General features: G+C 42.1%; 2 protein-coding genes across 2 annotated transcripts; both read left to right on the plus strand.

The window, feature by feature from the left end:
* The first annotated feature begins 350 nt into the window (after positions 1 to 350).
* rnf144b (ring finger protein 144B) lies at positions 351 to 10,739 on the plus strand. Its single transcript, XM_080767359.1, has 8 exons — positions 351 to 641; positions 3,223 to 3,490; positions 3,866 to 3,970; positions 4,778 to 4,838; positions 6,583 to 6,796; positions 7,736 to 7,880; positions 8,163 to 8,252; positions 9,136 to 10,739. Exons 2-8 carry the CDS (start codon positions 3,317 to 3,319, stop codon positions 9,295 to 9,297), a joined length of 951 nt encoding a protein of 316 aa, XP_080623485.1. The 5' UTR covers positions 351 to 641; positions 3,223 to 3,316; the 3' UTR covers positions 9,298 to 10,739.
* Positions 10,740 to 10,923: 184 nt separating this feature from the next.
* On the plus strand, positions 10,924 to 24,557 carry LOC308318017 (xylose isomerase-like). The gene is made up of 14 exons (XM_080767371.1): positions 10,924 to 11,040; positions 11,385 to 11,461; positions 11,550 to 11,622; positions 12,663 to 12,775; positions 13,309 to 13,334; positions 13,855 to 13,992; positions 19,542 to 19,651; positions 19,911 to 20,006; positions 20,143 to 20,226; positions 21,405 to 21,531; positions 21,711 to 21,816; positions 23,401 to 23,583; positions 23,703 to 23,777; positions 24,224 to 24,557. Exons 1-14 carry the CDS (start codon positions 11,013 to 11,015, stop codon positions 24,305 to 24,307), a joined length of 1,320 nt encoding a protein of 439 aa, XP_080623497.1. The 5' UTR covers positions 10,924 to 11,012; the 3' UTR covers positions 24,308 to 24,557.
* The last annotated feature ends 226 nt before the right edge of the window (positions 24,558 to 24,783 follow it).

Genomic DNA, 24,783 nt, shown 5'->3' on the forward strand with positions numbered 1-24,783 from the left:
CCTCACGGATCACCGCCCTCACGGAGCACGGTCCCCTCACGGAGCACGGCCCGCTCACGGAGCACGGCCCGCTCACGGAGCACGGCCCGCTCACGGAGCACGGCCCGCTCACGGAGCACGGCCCGCTCACGGAGCACGGCCCGCTCACGGAGCACGGCCCGCTCACGGAGCACGGCCCCCTCGCTATTGATATATTCACCCACCTACATCTCGCGAGAGTATCGCTCGTCGAAAGGAACAGATCTACAAGCTAACAACGCGCCGCGACGCCACGCGTTGTTAGCTTGTAGATCTGTTCCATTTGGCAGCGCGACACCGTCGTACTACGCTGCTACGCAATCGGTCACAAACAAGCAGCGTTCAGGGGGATTGGACATTTTAGCATTCATTTTCCCTTTCACTTCGGGCGTGCAGTTGTCCGTGCAGTACAACTGTAGAAGGAAAAGAAGCAGGGTGTGTACGTACGTGTGTGTGTGTGTGTGTGTGTGTGTGTTTGTGGATACGTACTGGCAACAGACAGCAGAGCTTATTGCTATTTCGTCCAGTCCACTGTGACTGTATGATATCAACAGATGTGTGTGTCACAGTAAAAGCACTGCGGTACCAGTAGGCTGTGTGGAACACAGTGGTCAACTGGAAAGGTACGTTTAAATCCCTCTCTTTTTCTTGTGGTGCTAGGTAGACGGAGACAGACTGCAACGCCCGTTTGTGCGTGTTCGCATGACAGACTGACTGTCATTTTCCAACCTAACCTTGAAATTCAGTTATACCCGGGGTATGTGTCAGATTTGATCAATGTTTTCAATGTGTAACACATTAACAGCATGGCATGAGCACTTATTATGACTGTGCATCCCTTGAAGTCAGTCTACTACTTGCTTCTTTAATAGCTCTGGCCCAGCTACTTGATTCTTAAATCGCTGCACGGATGTTTATTCAGAATTTCAGCAGCTTTTGAAATTGATCACACTCACAGTGGCACATAGTTTGTTGGGGTTGGGCTATGTGTTTTTGTTGGGGTTGGGCTATGTGTTTTTTGCAGTCACACAGGTCCAACTGAGTGATTGACATTGGTGGTATATTTTGTTGAGAATTAAGAGATCTTTCGATTACTCCAGTCCTCACTGATACTGAAGTTGTTGTGTCCTGCTAGCATATCCTTTGTTCAAGTGCAGTGCACGACACAGGGCACACACCGAGAGAGAGAGAGAGAGAGATGTAAATTAGTTTACACACTCAACCAGCTCACAGACACAGCTGTCTCCTTAACAGTGGTCGTCTGTGTTTTAGTAGCAGCAGTAACAACATAGTAAAACCCTGAGTCTCACACTTGGTTCTGAGAGTGCAAAATGGCCCCAATGATTCCACATGTACACTATTATAATGGGTAAGGGTCCATTTGTACACACTCAGAATTAAATGAACACTGGGGAGTTAAACTACTCTGTATATTCACTGGACTGATCTGGTTTCCCATAGCTGCTTATGTGGTCATTGGTCAACAATGATGCTTTGATCCCTGTGGTCGGAATGTGATTTAGACCTTGATCCATGTGGAATGCCAATCACTGAATAGTCGGCAACAGAACTACACAGCTAAATTATCTGGTCTCTCTCTCTCTCTCTCTCTCTCACACACACACACACACACACACACACACACACACACACACACACACACACACACAGACAGACAGACAGACAGACAGACAGACAGAGTTAGTTTGTACGTTGATGGCGTCAACAATTTGACAAGCTCTGAATGTGGCCTCTTACTCTCATTTTTGAATGGCTCACTACTGTGTCACTAAACTGATATTTGAAAACTTAATTTATAACAGTGAGTCAAGAGATGTGTTGTTGGACTTTCCTTGGTGGGCATATATTGGTATGGTGGCAAGTTGCAACACTGTTGGTCAGTGTGAGATAATCAGCATTAATGCTTTACTTGTTTCTGTTAGCAGTTCTGCATGGGCAGGGTAGGGCTGCCTGGACAGCATACAGCACAGCATATCCCTAATTCATACTTTGTTGCACGACGGTGTCACTATGACTTATTTTATGTCATATATATGTTATGTATAATAAATTAGGCATTAGCCTAATAGCATTATACGATGATGACTGTACAGCTATCATTGTAATGGATGTAGAGGATACACCATGACAGTGCAGAAATACATTGTCCATCGACAGAAGGACTCAAGTCAGTAGAGTTTTGCATGTGAGCTGTCACAAATCGATCGTACAGGGTAGAAATGTGCTCACGATTCACAATAGTGTTGCCTGCCAACTTTAACAAACCTCAGCAATATAGAATATAGGACATGGAGTAGGACAAATAAATATGTTATGATTATAATATGATATCAATCAACAGCTCTGGAGTAGGAGAACAAATACAGGCGTCCTCTGAAGAATGTGGACATCACCGTTTCCTGTGTGGACCTGTTCCACGTGCACCCACTGTGAACCCATGCTGTTAATCTATTTCAAATTCCAGATAATTATGGCTTTATTATTTCTCATCATCATTCATTTTGGGATTGGATAGAACCAACAAATATTTCCCCAAAATGTTCACTCCAGGATAGGGCCGGGGTGCTAGGGTTTATGAGTTTAAGTTGCTACATGATGTTGAACAAACGTACTACTAATACTAGTGTTTTATGTCGCAAAAAGTAGATTGCATTAATCTACCGTTTTGCTCTTCAAATGGCCCTTCAAAAGGACCAAATAAGGTACCATGAGAGCCTAAAGACCCGATACATACATTCTGCTCTGGTCTTTACTCTGGTGACAATGACAATGCTGAAACACAGGAGTCAATGTAATAAATGTTTCTGCTGTAATTACACACAATGACACTTCATGCATCACTCATGGATCAACGGTGACTCGAGCAGCAAGTAATTAGATGTTGGAGAAAAGTGAACTCATCCGAGGTTTGGAACCAAGAAGGAGGGGTTCCAGAAACGGAGAGCAGCAGTTGCAGGAACTATGGATACATCTCATGGCAATTATTTTGTCTGTTGCACAGCATGATGACACAATATCTGTTACGTACCAATAGCAAATATAAAATATTATTACAACTTACAGGAAAGGGTTACAGGCTGGTAATAGCTATTGTTATTTGGGACTCATAAGACCAGTTTAATCAAATGGAAGATAAAGAGGATGAGACGTGGTATGACTTTCTTTTCCCATTGAACTTTGCAGGAACATGGACGCTGCTGTTCCCCATCCTCTCCAGCAAAAGGGCTAGTAGCAGCCACCGCCGGTCTGCATAGACTGAAACCTCCCTCTCTCCACCATGTCTACCAGCAGTCCCACCCACCAGATAGCCAGGGACTCAGCACCAGGGACCCCTATAGCTACTGCTAACAACCAGCATGGCTCAAAGGTCTACTGCAAGCTGTGCCTTAGTGAGCACCCGTCAGCAGCTACCAGTAGACTGCACACTTGCAACTGTGTCTTCTGCACACAGGTAAAAATACAACACTGTATTTAGCTTCATTTACAACTCTGAGGTAGCCTCAAAAAATTCAGGCTGAGTGTCAGGCTAACTCTGAGGTCTAGCATGTACATGACAGACGGTTGGGAGATTGGCAAAGTCTTTTATTGGGTTTTCTTTTGACAAAAGATAAATAAATGTTATGTTGATCATTGGCATTCAGAGGTCTATACCTGACTAATCTCTCAAGACGGATTCAGAGCTCCGCAGCTGAATCTGTCGGCAACTCCCATTACAATGTGTAGAGGTCATGTGGTTAAGCAAGACACTTTATTGAAGGCATTGTAGTAAAATAAAGCAAAATGTATCTGTATATCTCTAATGCTGTTGTTCGTTTTCTGTGTCCAGTGTTTGCAGCAGTATGTTCAGCTGTCCATCAGGGAGGGTGGAGGTGCACCTGTTACCTGTCCTGACATGTCCTGTCAAAAGCCTGGTGCTCTGCTGGACTCAGAGGTATGGCTTGTTTGAAGACAAGAATATGTAGGCCAAAAGTGAACCCCCCCCCCAAAAAAAGTCTGAAATGCCAAGGAATACAAAAATAGCTTTGGAGCATGAGCATGTACACACCTGAGTCAGACAGGTTTTCCAGTGAGAAATTCTCAGAGAATCTATATGACTATGGATATACCTTTTTAGAATGCTTAAATGTCATTAGATTTAAACATTTGGAAAGTTTAACTTGTTCAATTGTTTTAACAAGCTGGACACAATATGTTATGTATGCTGTAGAAACTAAACTCGTAACTTAAATGCATAGGTTTCACATACAGTATTTAGCTATGACAAACCTTCTTAGAGTCGAGGATATGCCCTCATTGCCCTGCATAATTTCTGTCAGATTGATCACTTACCCCACTCTCTCCAACTTTTATTTACATGTTTTGACTTTTCTAAACATTCTTCTTTCTTCATTCTTCGTTCTTTACATTTTGTCTGGGTGGCAAACTAGTGCCAAACTAGTACAAGATACACTCTAACACTCTAGCATTAACTGCTTTTAGCTAACAGGCCTACCAACCGTTGCAATATCTGGTCTTGCATTATAATGAATGCAAACCTCACTGTGCCACTTACACTATGTACTGTGCCAGCAATTTCATTACAGTTTTGCACTTGTCCTGTGTGGCCCCTTTAGCTATGTATGAACCAATCCAAACCTTTATTTTCTAATATTAGTTTGTTACTGCTACATTGTGTGTCCTTAAATCCATGAAAAAAAAGAAAGAATATGACCATAGCTCGCTTTTTCTGTCTTTGAAGATTTCCAGTCTGGCCCCAGCAAACCAAGTGGAGCTATACCAACGCTTGAAGTTCGAAAGAGGTAAGCGTAGTATAGTAATGTTAGCACACTGTTGACTGGTGAGAGACAGTAGGCTATTTCAGGCTTCACACTCACTAGAGACATTGTGCTAAGCAATCCCAATGAATTCTGAGCTTTACATGCCTGGCATATTGTTTGGTCACTGACTGCCTTCCACCCGACATCTTAACCTAGATAAAACATGACCTAAACTCAAGTTTCTAGACACCGAGGGCTGTATTTTGTGTCTTAAGTACCAGGTCTTATTTCCTAACTTGAGTAAACTAAAGACCTGGAGGCGTGATCAATGCTCTTTGGACACTCAGAATAGCCAAATGGCATTGATCACGCCTCCAGGTCTTTAGTTTACTCAAGTTAGGGAATAAGACCTGGTACTTAAGACACGCAAAATACAGCCCACAACCTCACTGAATATCACCACAAAGCTACAAAACAGTGTTCTTTAGTGGTTACTTTATATTAAGATAAATTGAGGTGATGTACGGTGAAGTGTAACTCTGTTTGACTGTACCATAGTAGCTTGTGAGTTGTTTATGAAGGAGTATAATGTATATCCCTGTCCGAGAGAGACACTGAGAGTTATAAATTGCATTCTGCTAGTTGGTTTGTCCTGAGGCTATTATACTGGTGGGAAAACAATACATAGTGAAACCAATAATAGTCATTGTTTACTCTGGCCATAAATCATATGACATCATATTGGAAGCAGTGTAAAGTGCAAAGTATATGCTGTTTTGTATCAGACCATCAGCTGTTATGGTTCATAATATCTGTTTGCAAATCATCATATCCTTTAATCTTTGTATTGGTTGCAAAATATTCTTTCTTTCCTTAAATGCCGTGACAAGAACATCTGAGATTATCTCTTAATTGTTGGCAAACCCTCACCTTCCTCTTTTGCAAGCTGTTGCTGTTGAAAGCTACTGTAGTTGTTTTTGCGGAAGATGTTTTTTGTGCCTCATAGAAAAACAATAGTCCTGTAATGCCACAACAGTGCAAATGTTTAATTAGCATTGTTGTCTGGGAGATTGTAAAATCTCATGTGACTAATATCAATATGATTCAAAAGCCCTGAAAAAAAGTGAAAAAGAACTGTACAACATTTGAGATCCGACCAGGGGGGCAGTCAGACAGATATTTTGTGAAGCCACTAAGGAAATCGGGACTTCCTGAAAGTTCATATAATGGCCTGTTGTGGCGCTGTCATTGGGCCCAAAAAACCCCATAGCTCCATAGAGGCCCATGTATTTTGGCCCAACTTCACCTAGACTGTATTACCTTAATAAACATGGTCATGAATACTTTCTGCTTCCAGTCACTAGTTTAAAGTCTCATTTCTCATGTCATAATATTCTTTTGGGAAAATTATGGTCCCATTTATTAAAAAAATGACCATAAAGTGTTCTGAGGGGGCGTGGCTACCGTTACAGTGTATGATCGGGAGCCACCCCCCGTTCGAGTCAAAATAAAAACCAACGAAGAAGAAGGGGGGAAGTCCCGCCTCGTTGTCTGGGCCAGCCAATGGCCAGCTGGGCCCAAACGGATCTACAAAGATGGCGATTTACAATTCAAGGACTGACTGGCTTCATCTTACGTCCATATCAGACCCGGAGAATGCTTTGTCCATATTTCTTTACAGTCTATGGATCCGACACAGAATAATAATTTGCTAAACTCAACTGTGATTCCAACTTTTGCTCCATTGTCTGCTGAAGCTGTCATTTAATCCTCCTGGCTACTGTAGGCGTACAGCTGGACCCCAGTAAAGCCTGGTGCCCTGTGGTGGAATGCCAGGCAGTGTGCAGTTTGAGGCCTGGCACGGAGGGTCAGCCCACTTCTGTGAACTGCCCAACCTGTCACACTGTCTTCTGCTCTGGATGCCGAGGGCCATGGCAGGACGGGCACACCTGTCCTGAGCACCAACCCATGATGTCACACTCGCCCTCCCATGAAAGCAGGTCAGTCATCAGTCACAGCTCCCTGCTGCCACAATCCCTCAACTGCATGAAATTTGTATTGTGCTGAAAACAGGACAGCAGTGCACTAATAATTCAATTCATTATGTTCTCTGTCTCCAGCTGCCTAGCAAACATTCAAAAGTGAATAAATAATGTTGTTTTACGGTTCCAAGATAAGTTTGTTGTTCAGTATTCGTTAGCCCTCAATCGCCTCTCTCTATTTCATGGCTGTAGTACTGTGCCTGTGTGCCATGGCCATGCCAAACAGACTGAGTTAATTGGCTAAGCACTGGATTTCCCATTGTTTCTCTGGTAATAAGAGGATAAACATTTAGCCTTTTGTTGTTCAAAAAGCATTACTTTCATATGCAGTGCACTACGGCCACTTGGATTTGTTGGAAAATCTTATAATGAGAAGGTACAATATTATAGAGGAATATTATGGGCTTTGGATTTGGGCTTGAGAACATGGCTTGCGGTTTACTTGTGGGTTTAAATTGGTTTTAGAGGCCAAGAGGGAGGGTAGCGCGCGCGCACATCTAAAAAAATTGCTGAACAAAAATACGTACAAAGGAGAAGAAGGGATGTCTGATCACTGATCTTCATCGGGTCTGATCATCAGACCACAACATCTGCTGGGAACTACAGATCAGTGTGCAGACTTCCGTTCTCCTCCTTTAAATTGTTTTTTCCTCCATATCAGTTCATGTTTATTTATTTTAAACACTAATACTAATACTAATACTAAAATGTTTGTCTTTGGTATACTTTTGTCTCCCAAAATAGCCCAGTTCACACAAGTGAGCACTTACTGCTGCTAAATAAAGATGACAAGCCATTTCTCTAGAGAGCACTGGGGCCCTCATGCCGTAACCCTTGCTCTTGTTCTGGTTCTTTCTCCCAGTCTCTAAAACTATCATGTATTATATCTGTCCACAGGGCCCAGTCCAGTAGTGATTCTGACATGCCAATCAAACAGTGTCCTATGTGTGGCATTTACATAGAGAGGAACCAGGGTTGTGCCCAGATGTTGTGTAAAAGCTGCAAACACACATTTTGCTGGTACTGCCTGCAGAATCTGGACGTGAGTGTATGCTATTATACATGTATGGTTACACTGTGATTACCACAGAACTTGTTAGTGAGAGGTTATAATGAAATAAGAGTATGTCTTTATGTATAAAGCTTTTGCTGTATTTTCTGGCTTAATTAAGTGTACTGTATATGGCAAATGCAAAACATTAGCTCTTATTTACTGCTTTACAATCTTTGGTCTGTGTTGGAATGCCCTTGGTATGGTGATCACTGTGGATACTGCTATCAGCTTGGGTCTGACTCTGAACATTCTGTTTGTTTGTACTTGCAGGGTGATATATTCCTGAGGCATTATGATAAGGGGCCATGCAGAAACAAGCTGGGCCACTCCAGAGCCTCTGTCATGTGGAACAGAGCACAGGTGAGGTTATTGCATATACTGTACTGTAGCAGTCCCCAAGTAGTAAGCCAGGAGACTATCTCCTCTTTCTGTAGCGTACAAATACATCCCCTGGACATCCCCAATCTTGTATCCGTGGCCCGTGCAACATAATTATTACATGCCTAAATGACAAGTAGTAGTTGCTGCGAGAGTGAGGTCTAGCCAACACCAACTCGGGATTCCTGGATCGCTGCCCTCCACAAATTCCTATCCAACATCAGGTTCTTGAGCTCTGCAGTGTAACCAAATGTCCAGACTTATGCCCACTGTGGTTCCCAGTTCACGGAAAGAAAATGTAGGATTCAGAACCAATTCATTTTCAGTGAAAAAACACACCAGTGTCAGCCTTCTGATTGGTCCCTGACTGACTAACCAGCAGGCTCTTTCTGCCTTGTTCCGCCCTGGTTCCGCCTTGTTTATATTGAATTTGCTAAAACATATTTTATGGTAAAAACAAACATGATATGCCCAGTCACCACGCTGCACCTGTGATGTTCCTTTTTACTGACACCAAGTTTAAAATAAGAATTTAGTGCACAGAATATCAATATGAAGCAACTGAAAAACATGTTATTTCAATGGTAGTGGATGGAGAGAGAGGATTTTTGTCCAACCACGAAATGGGTACGAAGAGGGGCACAACCACGGGCGGGACTTGACAAAGGGTGAATTTGTCAGCTTGTTGAGCAGTTCTTTGTGATGCATTGTTGGCTGGTACATCAGTTATATTAGACACGTTCCCTTATAGATAAGTTATTTACAACACTTTGTTTCTTTGCTTGTAGATCGGTTATTTTTGGCAAGTGACACTCAAAATATATATTGGTAAATTGACGTTTTGATTAATTGTGGCCCTCCACAGGTGGTGGGTATCCTGGTTGGAGTCAGTGTTATCGTGTTGGTGACTTCACCACTTCTCCTGCTCGCCTCACCCTGCATTATGTGCTGTGTGTGCAAACCCTGTCGAGGGAAGAGGAAGAAGACGAAAAAGGACCTCAGCCAGCCAGACGCAGGCCCATCATAATAAAACATTGTAGAATGTATTTTTCCCCAAGGTGTAATTGTAATATGGATAAAATGGACAAACCTACGAAAACACTGGAACCCTTTTCATTCACTGAATGAATTGCAATTGTTTTCAGATGCTTAAAGCTGCTATAAGCAATAATAATATAATAGTTTTTTATTTTATTCAGACAGCCAGCAATGGGTAAAACGCACCCCAAAATGTTTTTGTCTCTGACACATCTAGGGGCCACAATCTGCATTCGAAGATGTTTCTAGAAGACAAAAGGAGTCTACCGACGCGCCTCAAGCCTAAAACGGCTGGTCCGGTGCTTCACAGGAACAAGGACACTTGATTCAGAAGGAGGAGAGGACACTGGAGCTGTGTTCCTAGAAGCTTTGTCATTGGTCGGGAAAAAAACCTGGTCGAAATGACTAACCAATCAGGAAGTCGACAGTCAAATCGACCAATGACAAAGCTTATAGGAACATCTTTGAATGCAGATTGTGGCCCCTAGATGTGTCACAGAGACTACATTTTTTGGAGAGCGTTTTACTCATTGCTGGTCATTAAAATTTTGACATTATTGCTTATAGCTACTTTAAGTAATGGGGCAGTTGAACTTTCTCAAGAAAATTGTCATGGGAATCAATGAACAGAGATTTCGCAGCGGAGGACATGAGAATTCTTGGGACAAAGCTAGTGATACAGGCACACAGGGTGCCAGGGCATGAGCGGAACCTAGCCCTTCACCTTCTGTACGTACTGTATCACCGTACACTTACCAAGTTGTTTAAAGAGGCAAAAGAAGCTGGACAGAGTCTTGATTTTGCCCACCTCCCACACTTGCACAGACTCATGCAGTAGTTCAGTAAAGCCTGATTCATACTATGTTGTATGAACGTGTTGCTTGCCACACCAAGTGACACTGTATGACGGAGTATGAATTAAGCAAGACTTAAACACTATCCTCATGTGCCAAATGTCATGATGCCAAACCAGTCTTTGTTAGGTGCACAAGTGCCTCACCCTACAGTGCCTGGTATTTGGTGGTATTTGTTTTGCCTTCTATTTTATCCAGTTTTATGCAAAACCTTGGGTGGTGTTGGAATTTAACATTTTATGTAGGGGCAAAACTCCCTATATAAAACAGTTTCTCATAATGTGAGAAGACAATGTCATCATATTGTGCACTGTATTATGTGCTGGAGAAATATAGGGCTTCAACCGTGCACAGGGACATACTTTAAGTGTTTGATGTTTTCACCTGGCATATGTTCCAGACCAAAGGCTCTGATGGATAATATGTAGCCTACGTGTATCTGTTGTAATGAGTGTAAATATGTATTTATGGATTATGTGTGTATGGTGTCCTGGTATCGTTTATATTTCTCTGTTGCTGTTTCTGCATCAAATATTTTATAAAAGTGCCATTGTAATTAAAATACACATTGAACATGCATTAACTAGTAATTCATCCTTTTTCTTCACATTTATAAAATTGTGTGTGTGTGTGTGTGTGTGTGGGGGGAGATATAGAGATATAGATACCGGTATAGATATATATAGCCTATAGACTAGACTAGAGAGAGTCTGGTGACACCTTGTGTCAAAAGACGGAAGTGCGTCGTTTTATTGGCGCAGAAGGCAGGCGGACGGACGCGATCGAACTTTCACCCCGACCCAGAAGTTGTTTGTGACCAACTTGTTGTGAAAGCCTGGATTCCCTGGAAATGGCATCGGAGAAAGAATTCTTTGCGGGTAATACTAATGATCAGTTTGTTTAACAAACCCAAAAGTGCTGCATATAATCTGCAGCAGTGAATGTATGTGCTGTCTGTTTCACAGTAGCCTACGGCGTGCATATTGAAAGAGCAATCCTTCGGTTGATGTATTAGTTTATGAACTAGTCAAAACAGTGTCCCGCTGATGTTTACAGCTATGATGTAACCTTAGCATCTCATATCTGTACAGTTTAGAGTTTTGCAAAGTGTATATCTACGGTCCTACACTATACATTAACGTTATCATGAGGCTTATGCCTATGGCCTCGGCCTGTGTGGAAAAAATTGCAGTGCAGCTTGTAAACTGACTTTCTTGCACAGGCATTCCAAAGATCCTCTTTCAGCCCGATGCTGGAGCTCAAGATCTTCTGTGCTTCAAACATTACAATGCACAACAGGTACGATCTCGTTCAACAACAATTAATTGTTGTAACATTTAACTTGTAAAATGGTGAGTTCCCTTGTGTACTGTTTGTATCCCTATAGGTTCTGATGGGTAAGACGATGGAGGACTGGCTGAGGTTTTCAGTCTGTTACTGGCATTCTTTCTGTGGAACTGGTAGGGCAGTGATTCTAAACCCTTTTAATTTCAGTTTGATTGATATAGGCTATGCATGGTTACTAGGCAATGGGCCCGCATTTGATTACAAGAAGAAGAATAACTCTGGGATCCAACCACACTAAACTCTCAATGTTTTTGGGTCAATTTGGTTCCATTTCAGACTCGTCCATTGGTTCCTAACTAAGTATCAATTTATTATTGGGCTGGGGTCCCCCTGGAACCCCCATGTCTTTCAGAGGTGTCATGGGGTAAACACAGCTGCAGCTAAATTAATTTAAAAAAAATGATTTGGGTATACAACCCCAGCTGTCTTTACCTTAATTGCTATGACACATCTTCATTACCCTATCTCTTAAGCCTAATTTATATTTTTTCATATGACAGTGTTTTTCAGCATGTTGAAATGTTTTGCCATTGAACTGACAACATTGTATGACAATCAGTGTTGTTTTTGGCAGCAAATTTCTATTTTAGTTTTAGTCATAGTCTCTTTCACTTAGTTTTAGTCACCTGGAATGTATTGGTGTTAGTCTAGTTTTAGTCGACTAAATGTCATAAGATTTTAGTCGACTAAATCTACAGTTGATTTAGTCGACTAAAATGTGTTTTGACAGGCCTTGATGTCGTTGTAATGACATATTTTACACTTTGGTTGCATGCTGAAAATAGCAGATATACAATCTCTCTTGTGAGATTGTATATCATGCAACCCAGCATAAAACTGGATCTCTTGTCCACTAGTCCCTTACTAACATTTTAGTCTAGTTTTTATTTGTTGACGAAATTGTCAGTATATTTAGTCTTAGTTTTAGTCATCATAGATTCGTTTTTATTTAGTTTTTATTTAGTTTTAGTCAGTGAAAAAAGGTAGTCGATGAACATTTTTCGTCTTAGTTTTAGTCGACGAAAACAACACTGATAATGTATAAATTAGGCTTCATGCTGCCGTGCTGGGATTCTTATATTGAAATCCTTATTGGTGGTTGATATTTGAAATGTTATGTTATTTATTTGTGTCACTTGTTTCCATGCATCAGGTGCTGACCCTTTCGGGTTTCCAACCCTTCACAGAGCATGGAATGAAGGAACCCCCATGGAATCAGCCAAGAAAAGGCTCCATGCTGCTTTTGAGTTCTTCACTAAACTTGGTGTACATTTATGAGCTCCTTACCCTATTATTATGTCCTTGTACGGTTTGATTGATTGAAGTAGTTATTAACAGTTTGCAGAATTACAGTACATTTCAAGCACAACTCTATACAAAAACTGTTAACTGTGAGTGGACGACACCATAAAGCATTCCACTTGTTTACAAGATGGTACACAGGATTCATTCCACATGACTTTTTGAATCATTCAAAACACAATGGTCACACTGACATGGTCGTTGAATGTTGACGTTCACACAACCAGACCAGTGTCCGTGTCACAAAGTCCCCTTAAAACAGATTAGTCACATTTTCATTTAATAAAAGCTGATATTTCCAAGTTTATTTACATTGCAGACTAAAGAATCAGATAACCTGGGTTGAGCCTTTCACACCCACTGCAAACATGGGTCTTACCTGGGTCATCACTGCTTTGGTTTGAAAGAGTTATAATGGATACCACATCACAATGAATGAACTGGCCATGTATTTCATATGACATTTAATGACATCTGCTTGTGTTTGTACTTTGTAGGTGAATTATTACACATTTCATGACAGGTAATTTAATTTACTTAAACAAGTATTTTGTTCAGGTTCAGGTTTATTTGTCATATAGATACAGAGTATAAATACAATAAACTATTTTGCTCAGAGCTCTCACTTGTATTGAAGGAATGGTTACCTGTAGCTGTTTGCTTGCTTGCATAGACACTGAGTATGTTGCAATGAGACAGTGTTAATAATAATTGTCTGGATACAGGGATTCAAGGCTCTAATTTGCATCATGCATTTTAGACAATGCACCTTAACAAAGAGAACCTAATTTCCACACATTTAAACATGCATTTGTTAATGCAATTGTTAACCACTTCAACCCTATATTTACATGTAGTTGGCTGGTGTCCCCCAGTGGTCTATAGTTGGCTCCCTCCTTTTTCTCTCTACACCAAATCTCTTTACTGAAAATAGCTGTGAGTTTGTAAATCTGTTATATTCAATAAACAGGCTTCATGTGGTTACGGTAAATATAACATACAAATAGAACATACATGTTCAGTTGTTCACCATCTTTTCCCAGAGATATGGCACCAGAAGGATCCAGTCTAGAGGAGTCCAACAGGAACCTGGATGAGATGACAGATCTGGCTCTTCAGCTGCAGAACCAGACTGGGCTTAAGGTTCTGTGGGTCACATGCAACCTGTTTGCTCATCCAAGGTCAGTTTAGTCTCTGTCTCACTGCAAATCCTGCTTTATTAAAGGAACACTTCACCACTTTTCAACCTATCTATTTTAACATTTGTCAAGTTGGTCACGTGGCCAAAAGCGGTGGACAGAAACTGGTCTACATGTTCTGTTGCCCCAACAGGGGCAGAAACAAGGCCACAACCACGCTATTTACACACACTACAACTCGCTTACAATTCGCAAACCTGGCAACACTGCTCTGTGTTCTCATAGGCCCACCAGGCCCGCCCCCACACTACTTCTTTCAGTCTCACAATCAGCCATCTTGCTTTTTAGGGCTCTCGCAGGATAACAGACAGAAGGAAGGGGAGAAATTATTGGCTCACTATTTTGCTTATCACTTCTAAATCCCTGTATTTACAAAATCAAACACTCAGCGATTCCCTTAGTTAAATCAACATTGTTCATTGTCACTACTTGGATTGTGCCGAAATATTTACATTACACGTATAGCTTTTGCTATTTTCGCCTGCCAGCCAATGCCGACTACACGCCTGCACACACACACACACACACACACACACACACACACACAGGAATGGCTATACGGCGGCGAGACAGTGCAGCACGTTATAATTTTCAGTTTCATTAAATAACTGTCTTTCTCAGCGTGCGCACGTGCGCACACAACATTATTCAAGTGAAATGCGTAACGCCAATATTGGGCTCAACTACGTTCACTTAATGGGGCCAGTCCTTCACAGTGACACACGCGTTAGATGAACCACGCGACCGGGATGGTTTCTACCCCTCAATGTCGTGCATTTGCTGCGCCCTTCTAATGCTGCGCCACGCCTACTCTATACTGCTCCATGCGACTCGAACAGCGTCAGCAGCAGCAGCTCCGAGCCTCCGTCAGAAAGGCTGCCCACACCACTGCACAGCCCCACACCCAAATGAATCGAATGAATGAATAAGGCGCTTATATCGCTTTTGCTCAGTGGATGGGACATTTACATTAAAAGCAATCGGATGGACGCGTGGATAACGGCATGGTTGTGTCTGTGCAATCGGAGGGAAAGCTTCCATAATCCATATAGCTTCCATGCTAGCTGCTTCAGACACAGGGGAGGGGAGGGAGAAATAGTGCGAAATAGCGCTTATGCAACAATTACCCTTAAAACAAACACCTCAACTCGATGTCATTGTGAATAAGAATTTCGAGCGAAAAAAAGTGTGTGTGTGTGTGTGTGTGTGTGTGTGTGTGGGGGGGGGGGGGGGTGTGTGTGTCGCGTCGCCCTCCAGCTGCAATTGCGAGTGTGCGCAGGGCACACTACTGAGTTTAAAAACACAGCTGAAACATGAAGTGGAGTCTGTCCAACGACGTCGAGTCTGTGGGGGCTATATGAAGAATTAAATAGCCCCTTTTAGCCCCCATGAGGATTTTCGTGGACATTTTATATTAACATTACAGATTTTCTGGGAATTATTGACACTCTGTGACTCTGTCACAGACTGCATACTAGCGTATTTACACATGCTCTGGAATTCCGCCGGCTGTTCAGAGGTGTTAAAAGTACTCAAATGCTAATCGGGTTTCTTTTGTTTTCACCTAGCCAGGTATTATATGCCTACAGTACAGTGCCCATAGGCGGTGGGTGTGTAAGGCAGCAACACTGACACTTTCAGCGGAGTGACTCGAGAAAAGACCCATATCGTCCAAAATAGGCTAATCAGTCGTTGTCTGTGTATAGGCTAATTCATTGGTAAAAGCATGCTAAATAACTCAATTTTAGACCATTTGGGAAATAAATAAATCTGCGGCGGAAAGTACAATGTGCATGCACACAATATGTAAATAAATAAATGTGTTACATTTTCTTGCATAAACACAAAGAGCTGTTTCCATAACTGCACAAATTATTGCACATAACATGAGCAGCTGTTATAATAACATAATAACATAACATGAGTAGCTCTTTGCCTGCCTGCCTGTCTGTCCATGAGTAGTTATTTGTCTGTCTGTCAATGAGTAGCTGTCTTACTGTCTGCCTGTCTATGAGTAGCTGTCTGCCTGCCTGTCTATGAGTAGCTGTCTGCCTGCCTGCCTGTCTGTCCAATTGTCCATGAGTAGCTGTCTGTCTGCCTGTCTGAGTAGCTGTCTGCCTGCCTGCCTGCCTAATTGTCCATGAGTAGCTGTCTGTCTGCCTGTCTATGAGTAGCTGTCTGCCTGCCTGCCTGCCTGCCTAATTGTCCATGAGTAGCTGTCTGTCTGCCTGTCTATGAGTAGCTGTCTGCCTTCCTGCCTGTCCAATTGTCCATGAGTAGCTGTCTGTCTGTCTATGAGTAGCTGTCTGCCTGCCTGCCTGTCCAATTGTCCATGAGTAGCTGTCTGTCTGTCTATGAGTAGCTGTCTGCCTTCCTGCCTGTCCAATTGTCCATGAGTAGCTGTCTGTCTGTCTATGAGTAGCTGTCTGCCTTCATGCCTGCCTGTCCAATTGTCCATGAGTAGCTGTCTGTCTGCCTGTCTATGAGTAGCTGTCTGCCTGCCTGCCTGTCCAATTCTCCATGAGTAGCTGTCTGTCTGCCTGTCTATGAGTAGCTGTCTGCCTGCCTGCCTGTCCAATTCTCCATGAGTAGCTGTCTGTCTGCCTGTCTATGAGTAGCTGTCTGCCTGCCTGTCCAATTCTCCATGAGTAGCTGTCTGTCTGCCTGTCTATGAGTAGCTGTCTGACTGCCTGCCTGTCCAATTATCCATGAGTAGCTGTCTGTCTGCCTGTCTATGAGTAGCTGTCTGCCTGCCTGCCAGCCAGCAAGTTGGTTAACAGAAAATAAATTGTTATGGCTGAGTAAAATAAAATACAATAAACACAATTTGCCTGAAAATAGATTACCCAGCTATGACCTTTTTCATGAAAAAAATGTAGTAGTGATATGGCTGACTGAGTAAAATAAAACAATCTACCTGAAAATAGATAGCTATAAGTGAAGAACTATTAATGGCAGCTGGGTTTCATCATTCAAATAAAATAGAATTCTGTCCGTTTAGCTATAAAATTATGTCAGGGAATAGGGATACACAGTATATGTCTTTCATTTGCATTGCATCTCCCCCCCCCCCGCCCCAAACTTTTATTTTCGTTCGAGTAATAGTACAACTCTAATAGTATTACTTATAATAATGTAATTAAAGATAACTTCATTCAGATTTATTTATTTTTATTTCATTTTCCAGATTTTTTTTCTTTTTTTGGATTTTCATTGGTGGGCCAGTCATAATGGTCCCGCGGGCCTGATGTGGCCCGCGGGCCTGAGGTTGAGTATCACTGCTGCAGTGCTGTAGCCTACCCAAAGTACCAGTGAAAACATCAACTTATTTTTTCCCACCGCTGTGGGGGGGGGGGGGGGCTGCGGGGAGGCGGGGCTGCGGGTAGCCCCCATGAGGATCATCAGAACTATTCGGTTCTGAGTCTGTCAACTCCCGCAATTTCCTTCTTCCCATATTGCGCTGCAACGACACTAGGATTGAGCCCCCCGAAGGGGGGCGAAATTCTAGTCTTTGTATAATTGGTCCTCACTACCCGTCCACCAGTGACATCATCGATGGGGAATCCAAGCTAATAGAAACTGCAAGCTTTCTATTCCTGAAAAGTTACAATATGATCATGGATGGAAGCCATTGTTCTCACGAGAAATATATATATATATATATATATATATATAAAATAATCTGCCTAACGATGGTGCCACTGGTGGACGGGTTTCTGAACTGCCCACAGCCCTCCTATGAGACACAGTAGGAAGGAATTGTGGTATTTTATCATGAACATTAGTGAGGACCAATTATATGAAGATAAGTTGAAAATTGGTGAAGTGGTCCTTTAAATAGGAGCCTTAATGGTGGGTTCCTTCGTGACAAGAAACCTGCTCAATCTTAGCTCACATTCTCACCTAATACTTCGGTAGACTCAATGGGTATGGGCGGAGAATTTGGGATTCTTGCATATTTAATTTGCTGCGGTTTGCCTTCACACTGTCATTCGCAGCAATTGGTAACGCAGCAGGGGGGACCTGTATCAATGTGTTCCATTCATACGTAAACTAGCCTACACAGTGAAATCTATGGTGATAAAATTACACTCATAACATGCATGTGTCGTGCCGTCTGGCCCGGGACCCCCCCCCCCTCTCTCTCTTTCTCTCTCTCTCTACGCACGCAGCCGCCACACACTGTTCTTTTGGGCATGGAGGCACAGCGCTGAGCACACTGATATAACTCCCCAGTCCCCACACAGTGACAGCACTCCATGTTTACGGCACGCACAGACAGACAGAATATTCTGTAGGCTATAATAGGCTACACTGCAGTGTTTTATGTGTTTTCTTAAGCAATTGATTAATGTACACGTCCTCATTTCGATCAGGGCTTCAGTCTCCTCATTCGACCACGTCTATCCACGGTAACGGGACATCTTTGCGCTGCGTAAAATATGCCTTCTCCGTCTCCAACTGTGTTCAGCTCCTCACCCGCCACATTGTTTGCTTCATTTCCTTTATTTACTGCGGATTGCATTCACACCTGCACCGAATCGTAATCAAGTGCGATTGGAAGCGAAGTGAAACCCCCGTTTTTGCTTGGAGTAAAATGCGGTTCTTTGTTACGCATTAGGATTCGAATGAGCCTTCACACCTGCCAAACGAAGTGCACTTTCTGAAAATGCGCAGCAGGATTCGTTTTAATCGCAGCAAAGCTCTCTGGTGTGAATGTGACTTTACTATAAATGCACCAGGTCTCTGTACGTATGTACTTCTGTAGTCTACGTAACTCGACAACCCTTCGCCCCACACAACGTTCCACACCACCACAGGGAGTGCACTGCCCGGCCTCGAGTCAGTCGGATACACAGTTGTCCAGAAACGCCACAAAAGGCTCTGGTCAGGCTCTGCCAGTGGACCTAATGAGCCAATTGCCATGGCAACCCCACACCTGCCATTTGATTGCGAACGCAGTGATTGTGAACGCAATGAGCACTTACTATGAGACCTAGCAGATCATGTCTGTGTGTCTGTGTGTCTGTGTGTCTGTCTGTCTGTCTGTCTGTCTGTCCCACTATCCAAATATGGAGTGTGTTGCATCAGCAATCACTCAGCTCCATATATGGGCACAAAAGGGGCCAGGTCCACATATACAGTAACAGCGGGACAGACACACACACACAGACAGACAGACAGACAGACAGACATGATCTGCAGGGTCTCAGCTGCGTTCGCTTCCCGCGTTTGCACGTCTTACTGGTTACTTAACCAGTCCACTTTTCACAGTCAGTTTGCACTTTTCAGACACAGGCAGATACAGAGATCTCCATATATAATAGGCATAAAAGGGACACAGACAGACGGTTAAAACAGATGCTAAGACGTGTATTGCATACTAGGTTTCAAACTTGCATCGTTCCCAAGTAGAACGGTGGCCGACAGGCACAGGTCTAGTATGTATAATGGCCCATCAGGACAAGAGACTATTTCTTATTCAGATCACTTCCTTCTAATGCTTAGGGATGCTAATATACCTCTCCCAGGTACATGAATGGTGCAGCCACCAACCCTGACTGCCATGTTCTGGCCTATGCTGGGGCACAAGTGAAGAAAGGACTGGATATTGCCAAAAAGCTTGGAGCTGAAAATCTTGGTAAGAACGAGATGATGGATAGCCATCACATCTCAAATAGGAAAAAAATATATACTGCACACTCAGTGTAACTCCATTTAGATTCCAATGTTTTGACAAGCTGAGGGTGCAGTATTCTTCCCTGTTTGAATCTAGCTGCCATCTCGTAAAGACTGTAGTGTGTGTTTATGTACTTTCTTGTTGGTAAATAATAATCCTGTTATACTAAAGTAGTTATTAAAGTTATACTTTTTCTAATGTTTCTACTTTATCCTCATAGTGTTCTGGGGTGGCAGGGAGGGCTTCCTCTCCACACTGAACACGGATGTTGCTGCCGAACTGAAACACATGGCCAATTTTTTCAAAATGGTTGTCAGTAAGTAATGAGATTATGCTACATAACCTTGACATGTATTGTTTACTTTAATACTGTAAATGCAGGTAAGCACTGCGTAAAGCGGTGCAAATGTAGTGTGTAATGATGATGTGCTTTTTGTTCTCCCTATAACCAGAGTATAAAGAGAAGATTGGGTTGAAATGCCAGTTCCTCATCGAACCCAAGCCTAAAGAGCCTTGTAAACACCAATATGATTATGGTACGATTTCACATATTGAAAAGAAAATCACACCCGTGTGAACTGAGTGTTGCAATTCCCCCCCCCCACACCTCTCTCTCTCTCTCTCTCTCTCATTAGCAGGCAGCAGGCACAGCACTATCTCTGTTTCTGGCGCCCCCTACTGGTACTAATAAGTCATATACTCGTGCTCATGACCACGTCTACATAGACGGCTACATAGATACCCACGGACATTGCTGGTTGTAGGAGTGGTTGCACCACTCAAAAAGGCAGTTGCAAATTTTAGCCATAGAAGTGGACACATTGTTTCAAAGATGAAGCTGTGATGATCAATTCATTAATTACTTGCGCAAGCAGAGCGCGCAAGTAATAATTTCGCCCGGTCTCTTCAACGTGACAGCCGTCAACCATTTGATGGGTATGCAAAAAAAACAGCAAATCTGTGCCTGGTTTGCTGGGACCAGACTACACAAATGACCATATGTCTTACGTCATCATTTAGAGCTAGTCATACGTATACTATACACATAATCAGTAAAAATAAAATAGCAAATTGTGCCTGATCTGCTGGGACCAGAGTACGTGGTGTGTATATGTATGACTAGCTCTCAATGATGATGTAAGAAAAATGGTCATTTGTGTAATCTGGTCCCAGCAAACCAGGCACAGATTTGCTGTTTTTTTTGCATACCCATCAAATGGTTGACGGCTGTCACGTTTTGGCACAAAGTAACCACAGTATACTGCTAATCAAATTACAACTACATACTCTATAGTATATAATCATACGTATACTATATACATAATCAGTAAAAATAAAATAGCAAATTGTGCCTGATCTGCTGGGACCAGAGTACGTGGTGTGTATATGTATGACTAGCTCTCAATGATAACGTAAGAAATATGGTCATTTGTGTAATCTGGTCCCAGCAAACCAGGGACAGATTTGCTGTTTTTTTTGCATACGCATCAAATTGCGCACTAGTAGCAAATAGTTACACCTAATGATTATACATTTCAAACGTTCCTTCACAGAGATACTGAGATGTGACAGTTTACAGCGGTCGAAAGTACTTGCGCGCTCTGCTTGCGCACTAGTTGGCCATTTATGGCCTACTAGTGTGCAACAAGCAAGTATGCACTCGGCAGAGTGCAGTTCTAGTTTTATATGTTTCTTGTGTGTATGTCCTTTCTAGATGCAATGACCGTCATTGGCTTCCTAAAGACTTATGGCCTGGACAGTCACTTTAAGTTAAACATTGAGCCCAACCACACGACTCTGGCAGGGCACTCCTATGAGCACGATATCCTCATGGCCTCTGCGTAAGACGTCTTTCTTGACTACCTGATCTAATCATTCATACCATAAAATGTACTCTTTGCAAAGTAGTGAACAATCTTGTAGAATGTTCAGATGTAAAGATTAGAGTGCAGTAACCGTTTTTATGAATGTACCCAAAATGTTTCTAGTATAGCTTCTATCCATCTTTTCTGCTGGGCAGGTTTGGCATGCTGGGCTCAGTTGACTCCAATACAGGCTCTCCTGACCTGGGCTGGGATACGGATCAGTTCCCCATGGACATCAAGAACACCACCTTGGCCATGAAGGTGAACCATTAGAAAAACCCATCAAGACCTGAGGCCGATTTCTAAAAATGGCTTCTAGTTAGCAGTTCTGCTAAGTTCTCAGAAAAACAAAGAAATAATAATTATGTTGCTATTTGTAAGGGACATATAAGGGGCATAGACATTAGATGGTGGGCCAGAACACAATCAATGGCTAATTTAGGACCTGGAACCTGCCACCAACAACATCTATACCAGTATAAATGTACCAAGTCTCTGTACTGTATGTCTGTAATCCACGTAACTCGAGAACCATTCGCCCCACCTACTTACATTTTAACACACGCGTTCCACACCACCACAGGGACTGTAGTGCCCGGTGTTGAGTCCGTCGGACATACTGTTGTCCAGAACCATCACAAAAGCCTCTGCCCGGCCTCTGGACCTGATCACCCCTACTGTATATCTCCATATATGGAGCTGGCCTGTTCTGACATCACATATCTCCATATATGGAGCTGGCTTGTTATGACATCACAATGATTGTTCTGACATCTGCATAGACATAGATATTTGGGCATGCCTGACAAAGGAGTCCATATATGGGCTTTAAGGGACACAGACATAATAACTTGGTGGGGCATTCATTTCCAACTTGCATCGTTCCAAGTAGGCCAGTCCCCTACGGGCACTGCTCTAGTTATATACAATAATAACTATATTGTTATAAAGGTTAATACATAAAGATGTATATGGTTTAACAATTGATAAGGGATAATTGATAATTGAACAAGGGAAATGCAAATGGAACATTCATCCTACCCAGTTTCATCAATTAAAAGCTTTTGCTGTGATGCTGTCCATATCCTACCTGGACTGTCAGTCAGCTGTCATAATTTGCCAGGCCAGATATTATCGCTGGCAGGACAGTTCTGGCCTACATTTCGAGCTTGTGGATCTGCTACTTTTTATGCTCTAGTAGGACGCTGTAGTATGATCAAGTAGGGAGTTAATTTACAGAAAAACACCATTTTAAATATGGAGATAAGTGAGGTGCTGGAGTCACAAAAGGATCATGAGAAAAAACAAAGAAAAATCTATATCTATCTATCTGTATCTATGTATCTAATATCTATATTTTATTATAGATCTATTCTCTCTCTCTCTTTCTCTCAGAGAGGAGGACACTGTAGCAGCACAGACATTTCAAGCCTTTTCTAGTACAAAAAAGTGCTAGTACAAAAAAGAGACATTTCGACCTGACTCTGATGAAGACGTTCGGTCGAAATGTCTCTTTTTAGTAATGGCACCTAATAAAAAAAGGCTTGAAATGTCCGTGCTGCTTCAGTGTCCTCTTCTGCATCTTGACGCGCGTTGGTAGACTCCCTTTGTTCTGAAAAATAAATATATATAATGTATTTTTTCAGAACAAAGGGAGCCTACATGAGTCAGCTAACATTTATGTTGCAGTTAACAAAATATCGCTCAAATCCGACAAAGCAATCTAAATCACTCTGCTATCACTGAGTTTTAGTCGGTAGCTGGGGCCTGCTATTCTATCTGGCAGTATAGTATTGCACAAAAGCATTTGTTTGAAGGGATATTATTTTTTTAAACTTTTTCCAGATTATTATTGAACAAGGTGGCTTGCAGCCAGGCGGTCTGAACTTTGATGCTAAGGTACGTAGAGAGTCCACAGACCCTGAAGATCTGTTCATTGCTCACATTGGAGCCATGGATGCATTTGCCAGAGGGCTCAAAAATGCTGTACGCATCATTGAAGAAGGGGTTATCACTAACATGGTGAAGGTATGTGGCAACTGCTAATAATTCCCTCTAATGTAATGTATAACAATCATTATATTATATTACATGCCATTAACATATGACGTCTGCTCTGCTGCATACTATTTGTGTGATTTGAACAGGAGCGCTACTCCAGTTTCAGCCATGGAATTGGTCAGAAAGTGGAAGATGGAAGTGCATCATTAGAGGAGCTAGAGGTAACGTGGCTTCACATCTTATTTGTGGAATTGTATGTTCAGTGCATTTATATCATAGCCGATCTACAAGTTGTACAACAGTGTCAGCAAAGTATAAATCAGGCTTTCGTCAAACGAGGGGCTAAAGTAATTTACTCATGCTGTGCACCTACTATAACATGCAATAGTGTAGTCTAAGCTGGTTTATCGCCAAATATTGATGAATCTTTAAACAAACACTATGAAAGAAATCTTATGGGCCATATTTGGTTATTGTCCTGACTCAATAAAATGGACACAGCTTTAAATCCATAAATAAGCAAGCTCATTGTTTCTCATTATGTAACACCATGTTATATAAGTTGTTTCACACACCATATTGAACAGTAGCTTCCTCATGTAATTTCTTATTTTCTGGAATAAACACTGTTATTTAGCTGTGTAATTATTATTATTTTTGTTATTAGGACTTTGTCAAGAAAAATGGAGAGCCAATGGTGACATCAGGGAAGCAAGAAAAATATGAAGCCATCTTTAATCACTACATATAAAGAGTATTTGGCTATTTGACCTTTAATGCCAAGTGTGTGCAGATGTCTTTTAGCTGTGAAAAAAATTACTGTTTCTGTAGGTTAATAGTATTAGCAGAGGTAGTGTAAATAAGAACGGTATTTCAGTGTTCTCTGTTAACGATTAGTTATTAATGCAGTCATAACATTGTAAAATGTAAAGACAATAATAATATTTACATTAACTGTTGGTTTAAAGTAGGCTATTCCACAATGATGTATTAAAAGCCAAATATTTGAGAGCGCCTCGTCATTTCTCACTGCCAGAAGAATGTGGCGAGGATCTATGCAGCGGGCCTTCTCGTTGTCGTGGGCAGCATAAAACTGACAATCCACTCTCTGGAGGTGATGGAAGGAACATCATCAGTCACACAACGGATACAGGTCTAGTGGCCACCTCAATGTTAAATTAGCATCCCCCAAAAAATATATAAATTTAAAGAAAAATAAAAGATGGC

The sequence above is a fragment of the Protomyctophum bolini genome (assembly GCF_963924005.1).
Source record: "Protomyctophum bolini genome assembly, chromosome: 7".
Taxonomy (NCBI): domain Eukaryota; kingdom Metazoa; phylum Chordata; class Actinopteri; order Myctophiformes; family Myctophidae; genus Protomyctophum; species Protomyctophum bolini.

Excerpts from the sequence above, each read along its gene's own strand:
- rnf144b (XM_080767359.1), top strand. The coding sequence starts at position 3,317 with ATGTCTACCAGCAGTCCCACCCACCAGATAGCCAGGGACTCAGCACCA. Across the intron at positions 3,971-4,777 it reads GTGCTCTGCTGGACTCAGAG|ATTTCCAGTCTGGCCCCAGC; the intron begins GTATGGCTTGTT and ends CTGTCTTTGAAG. Across the intron at positions 4,839-6,582 it reads ACGCTTGAAGTTCGAAAGAG|GCGTACAGCTGGACCCCAGT; the intron begins GTAAGCGTAGTA and ends TGGCTACTGTAG.
- LOC308318017 (XM_080767371.1), top strand. The coding sequence starts at position 11,013 with ATGGCATCGGAGAAAGAATTCTTTGCGG. Across the intron at positions 13,335-13,854 it reads TATTACACATTTCATGACAG|AGATATGGCACCAGAAGGAT; the intron begins GTAATTTAATTT and ends ATCTTTTCCCAG. Across the intron at positions 21,532-21,710 it reads GATATCCTCATGGCCTCTGC|GTTTGGCATGCTGGGCTCAG; the intron begins GTAAGACGTCTT and ends TCTGCTGGGCAG.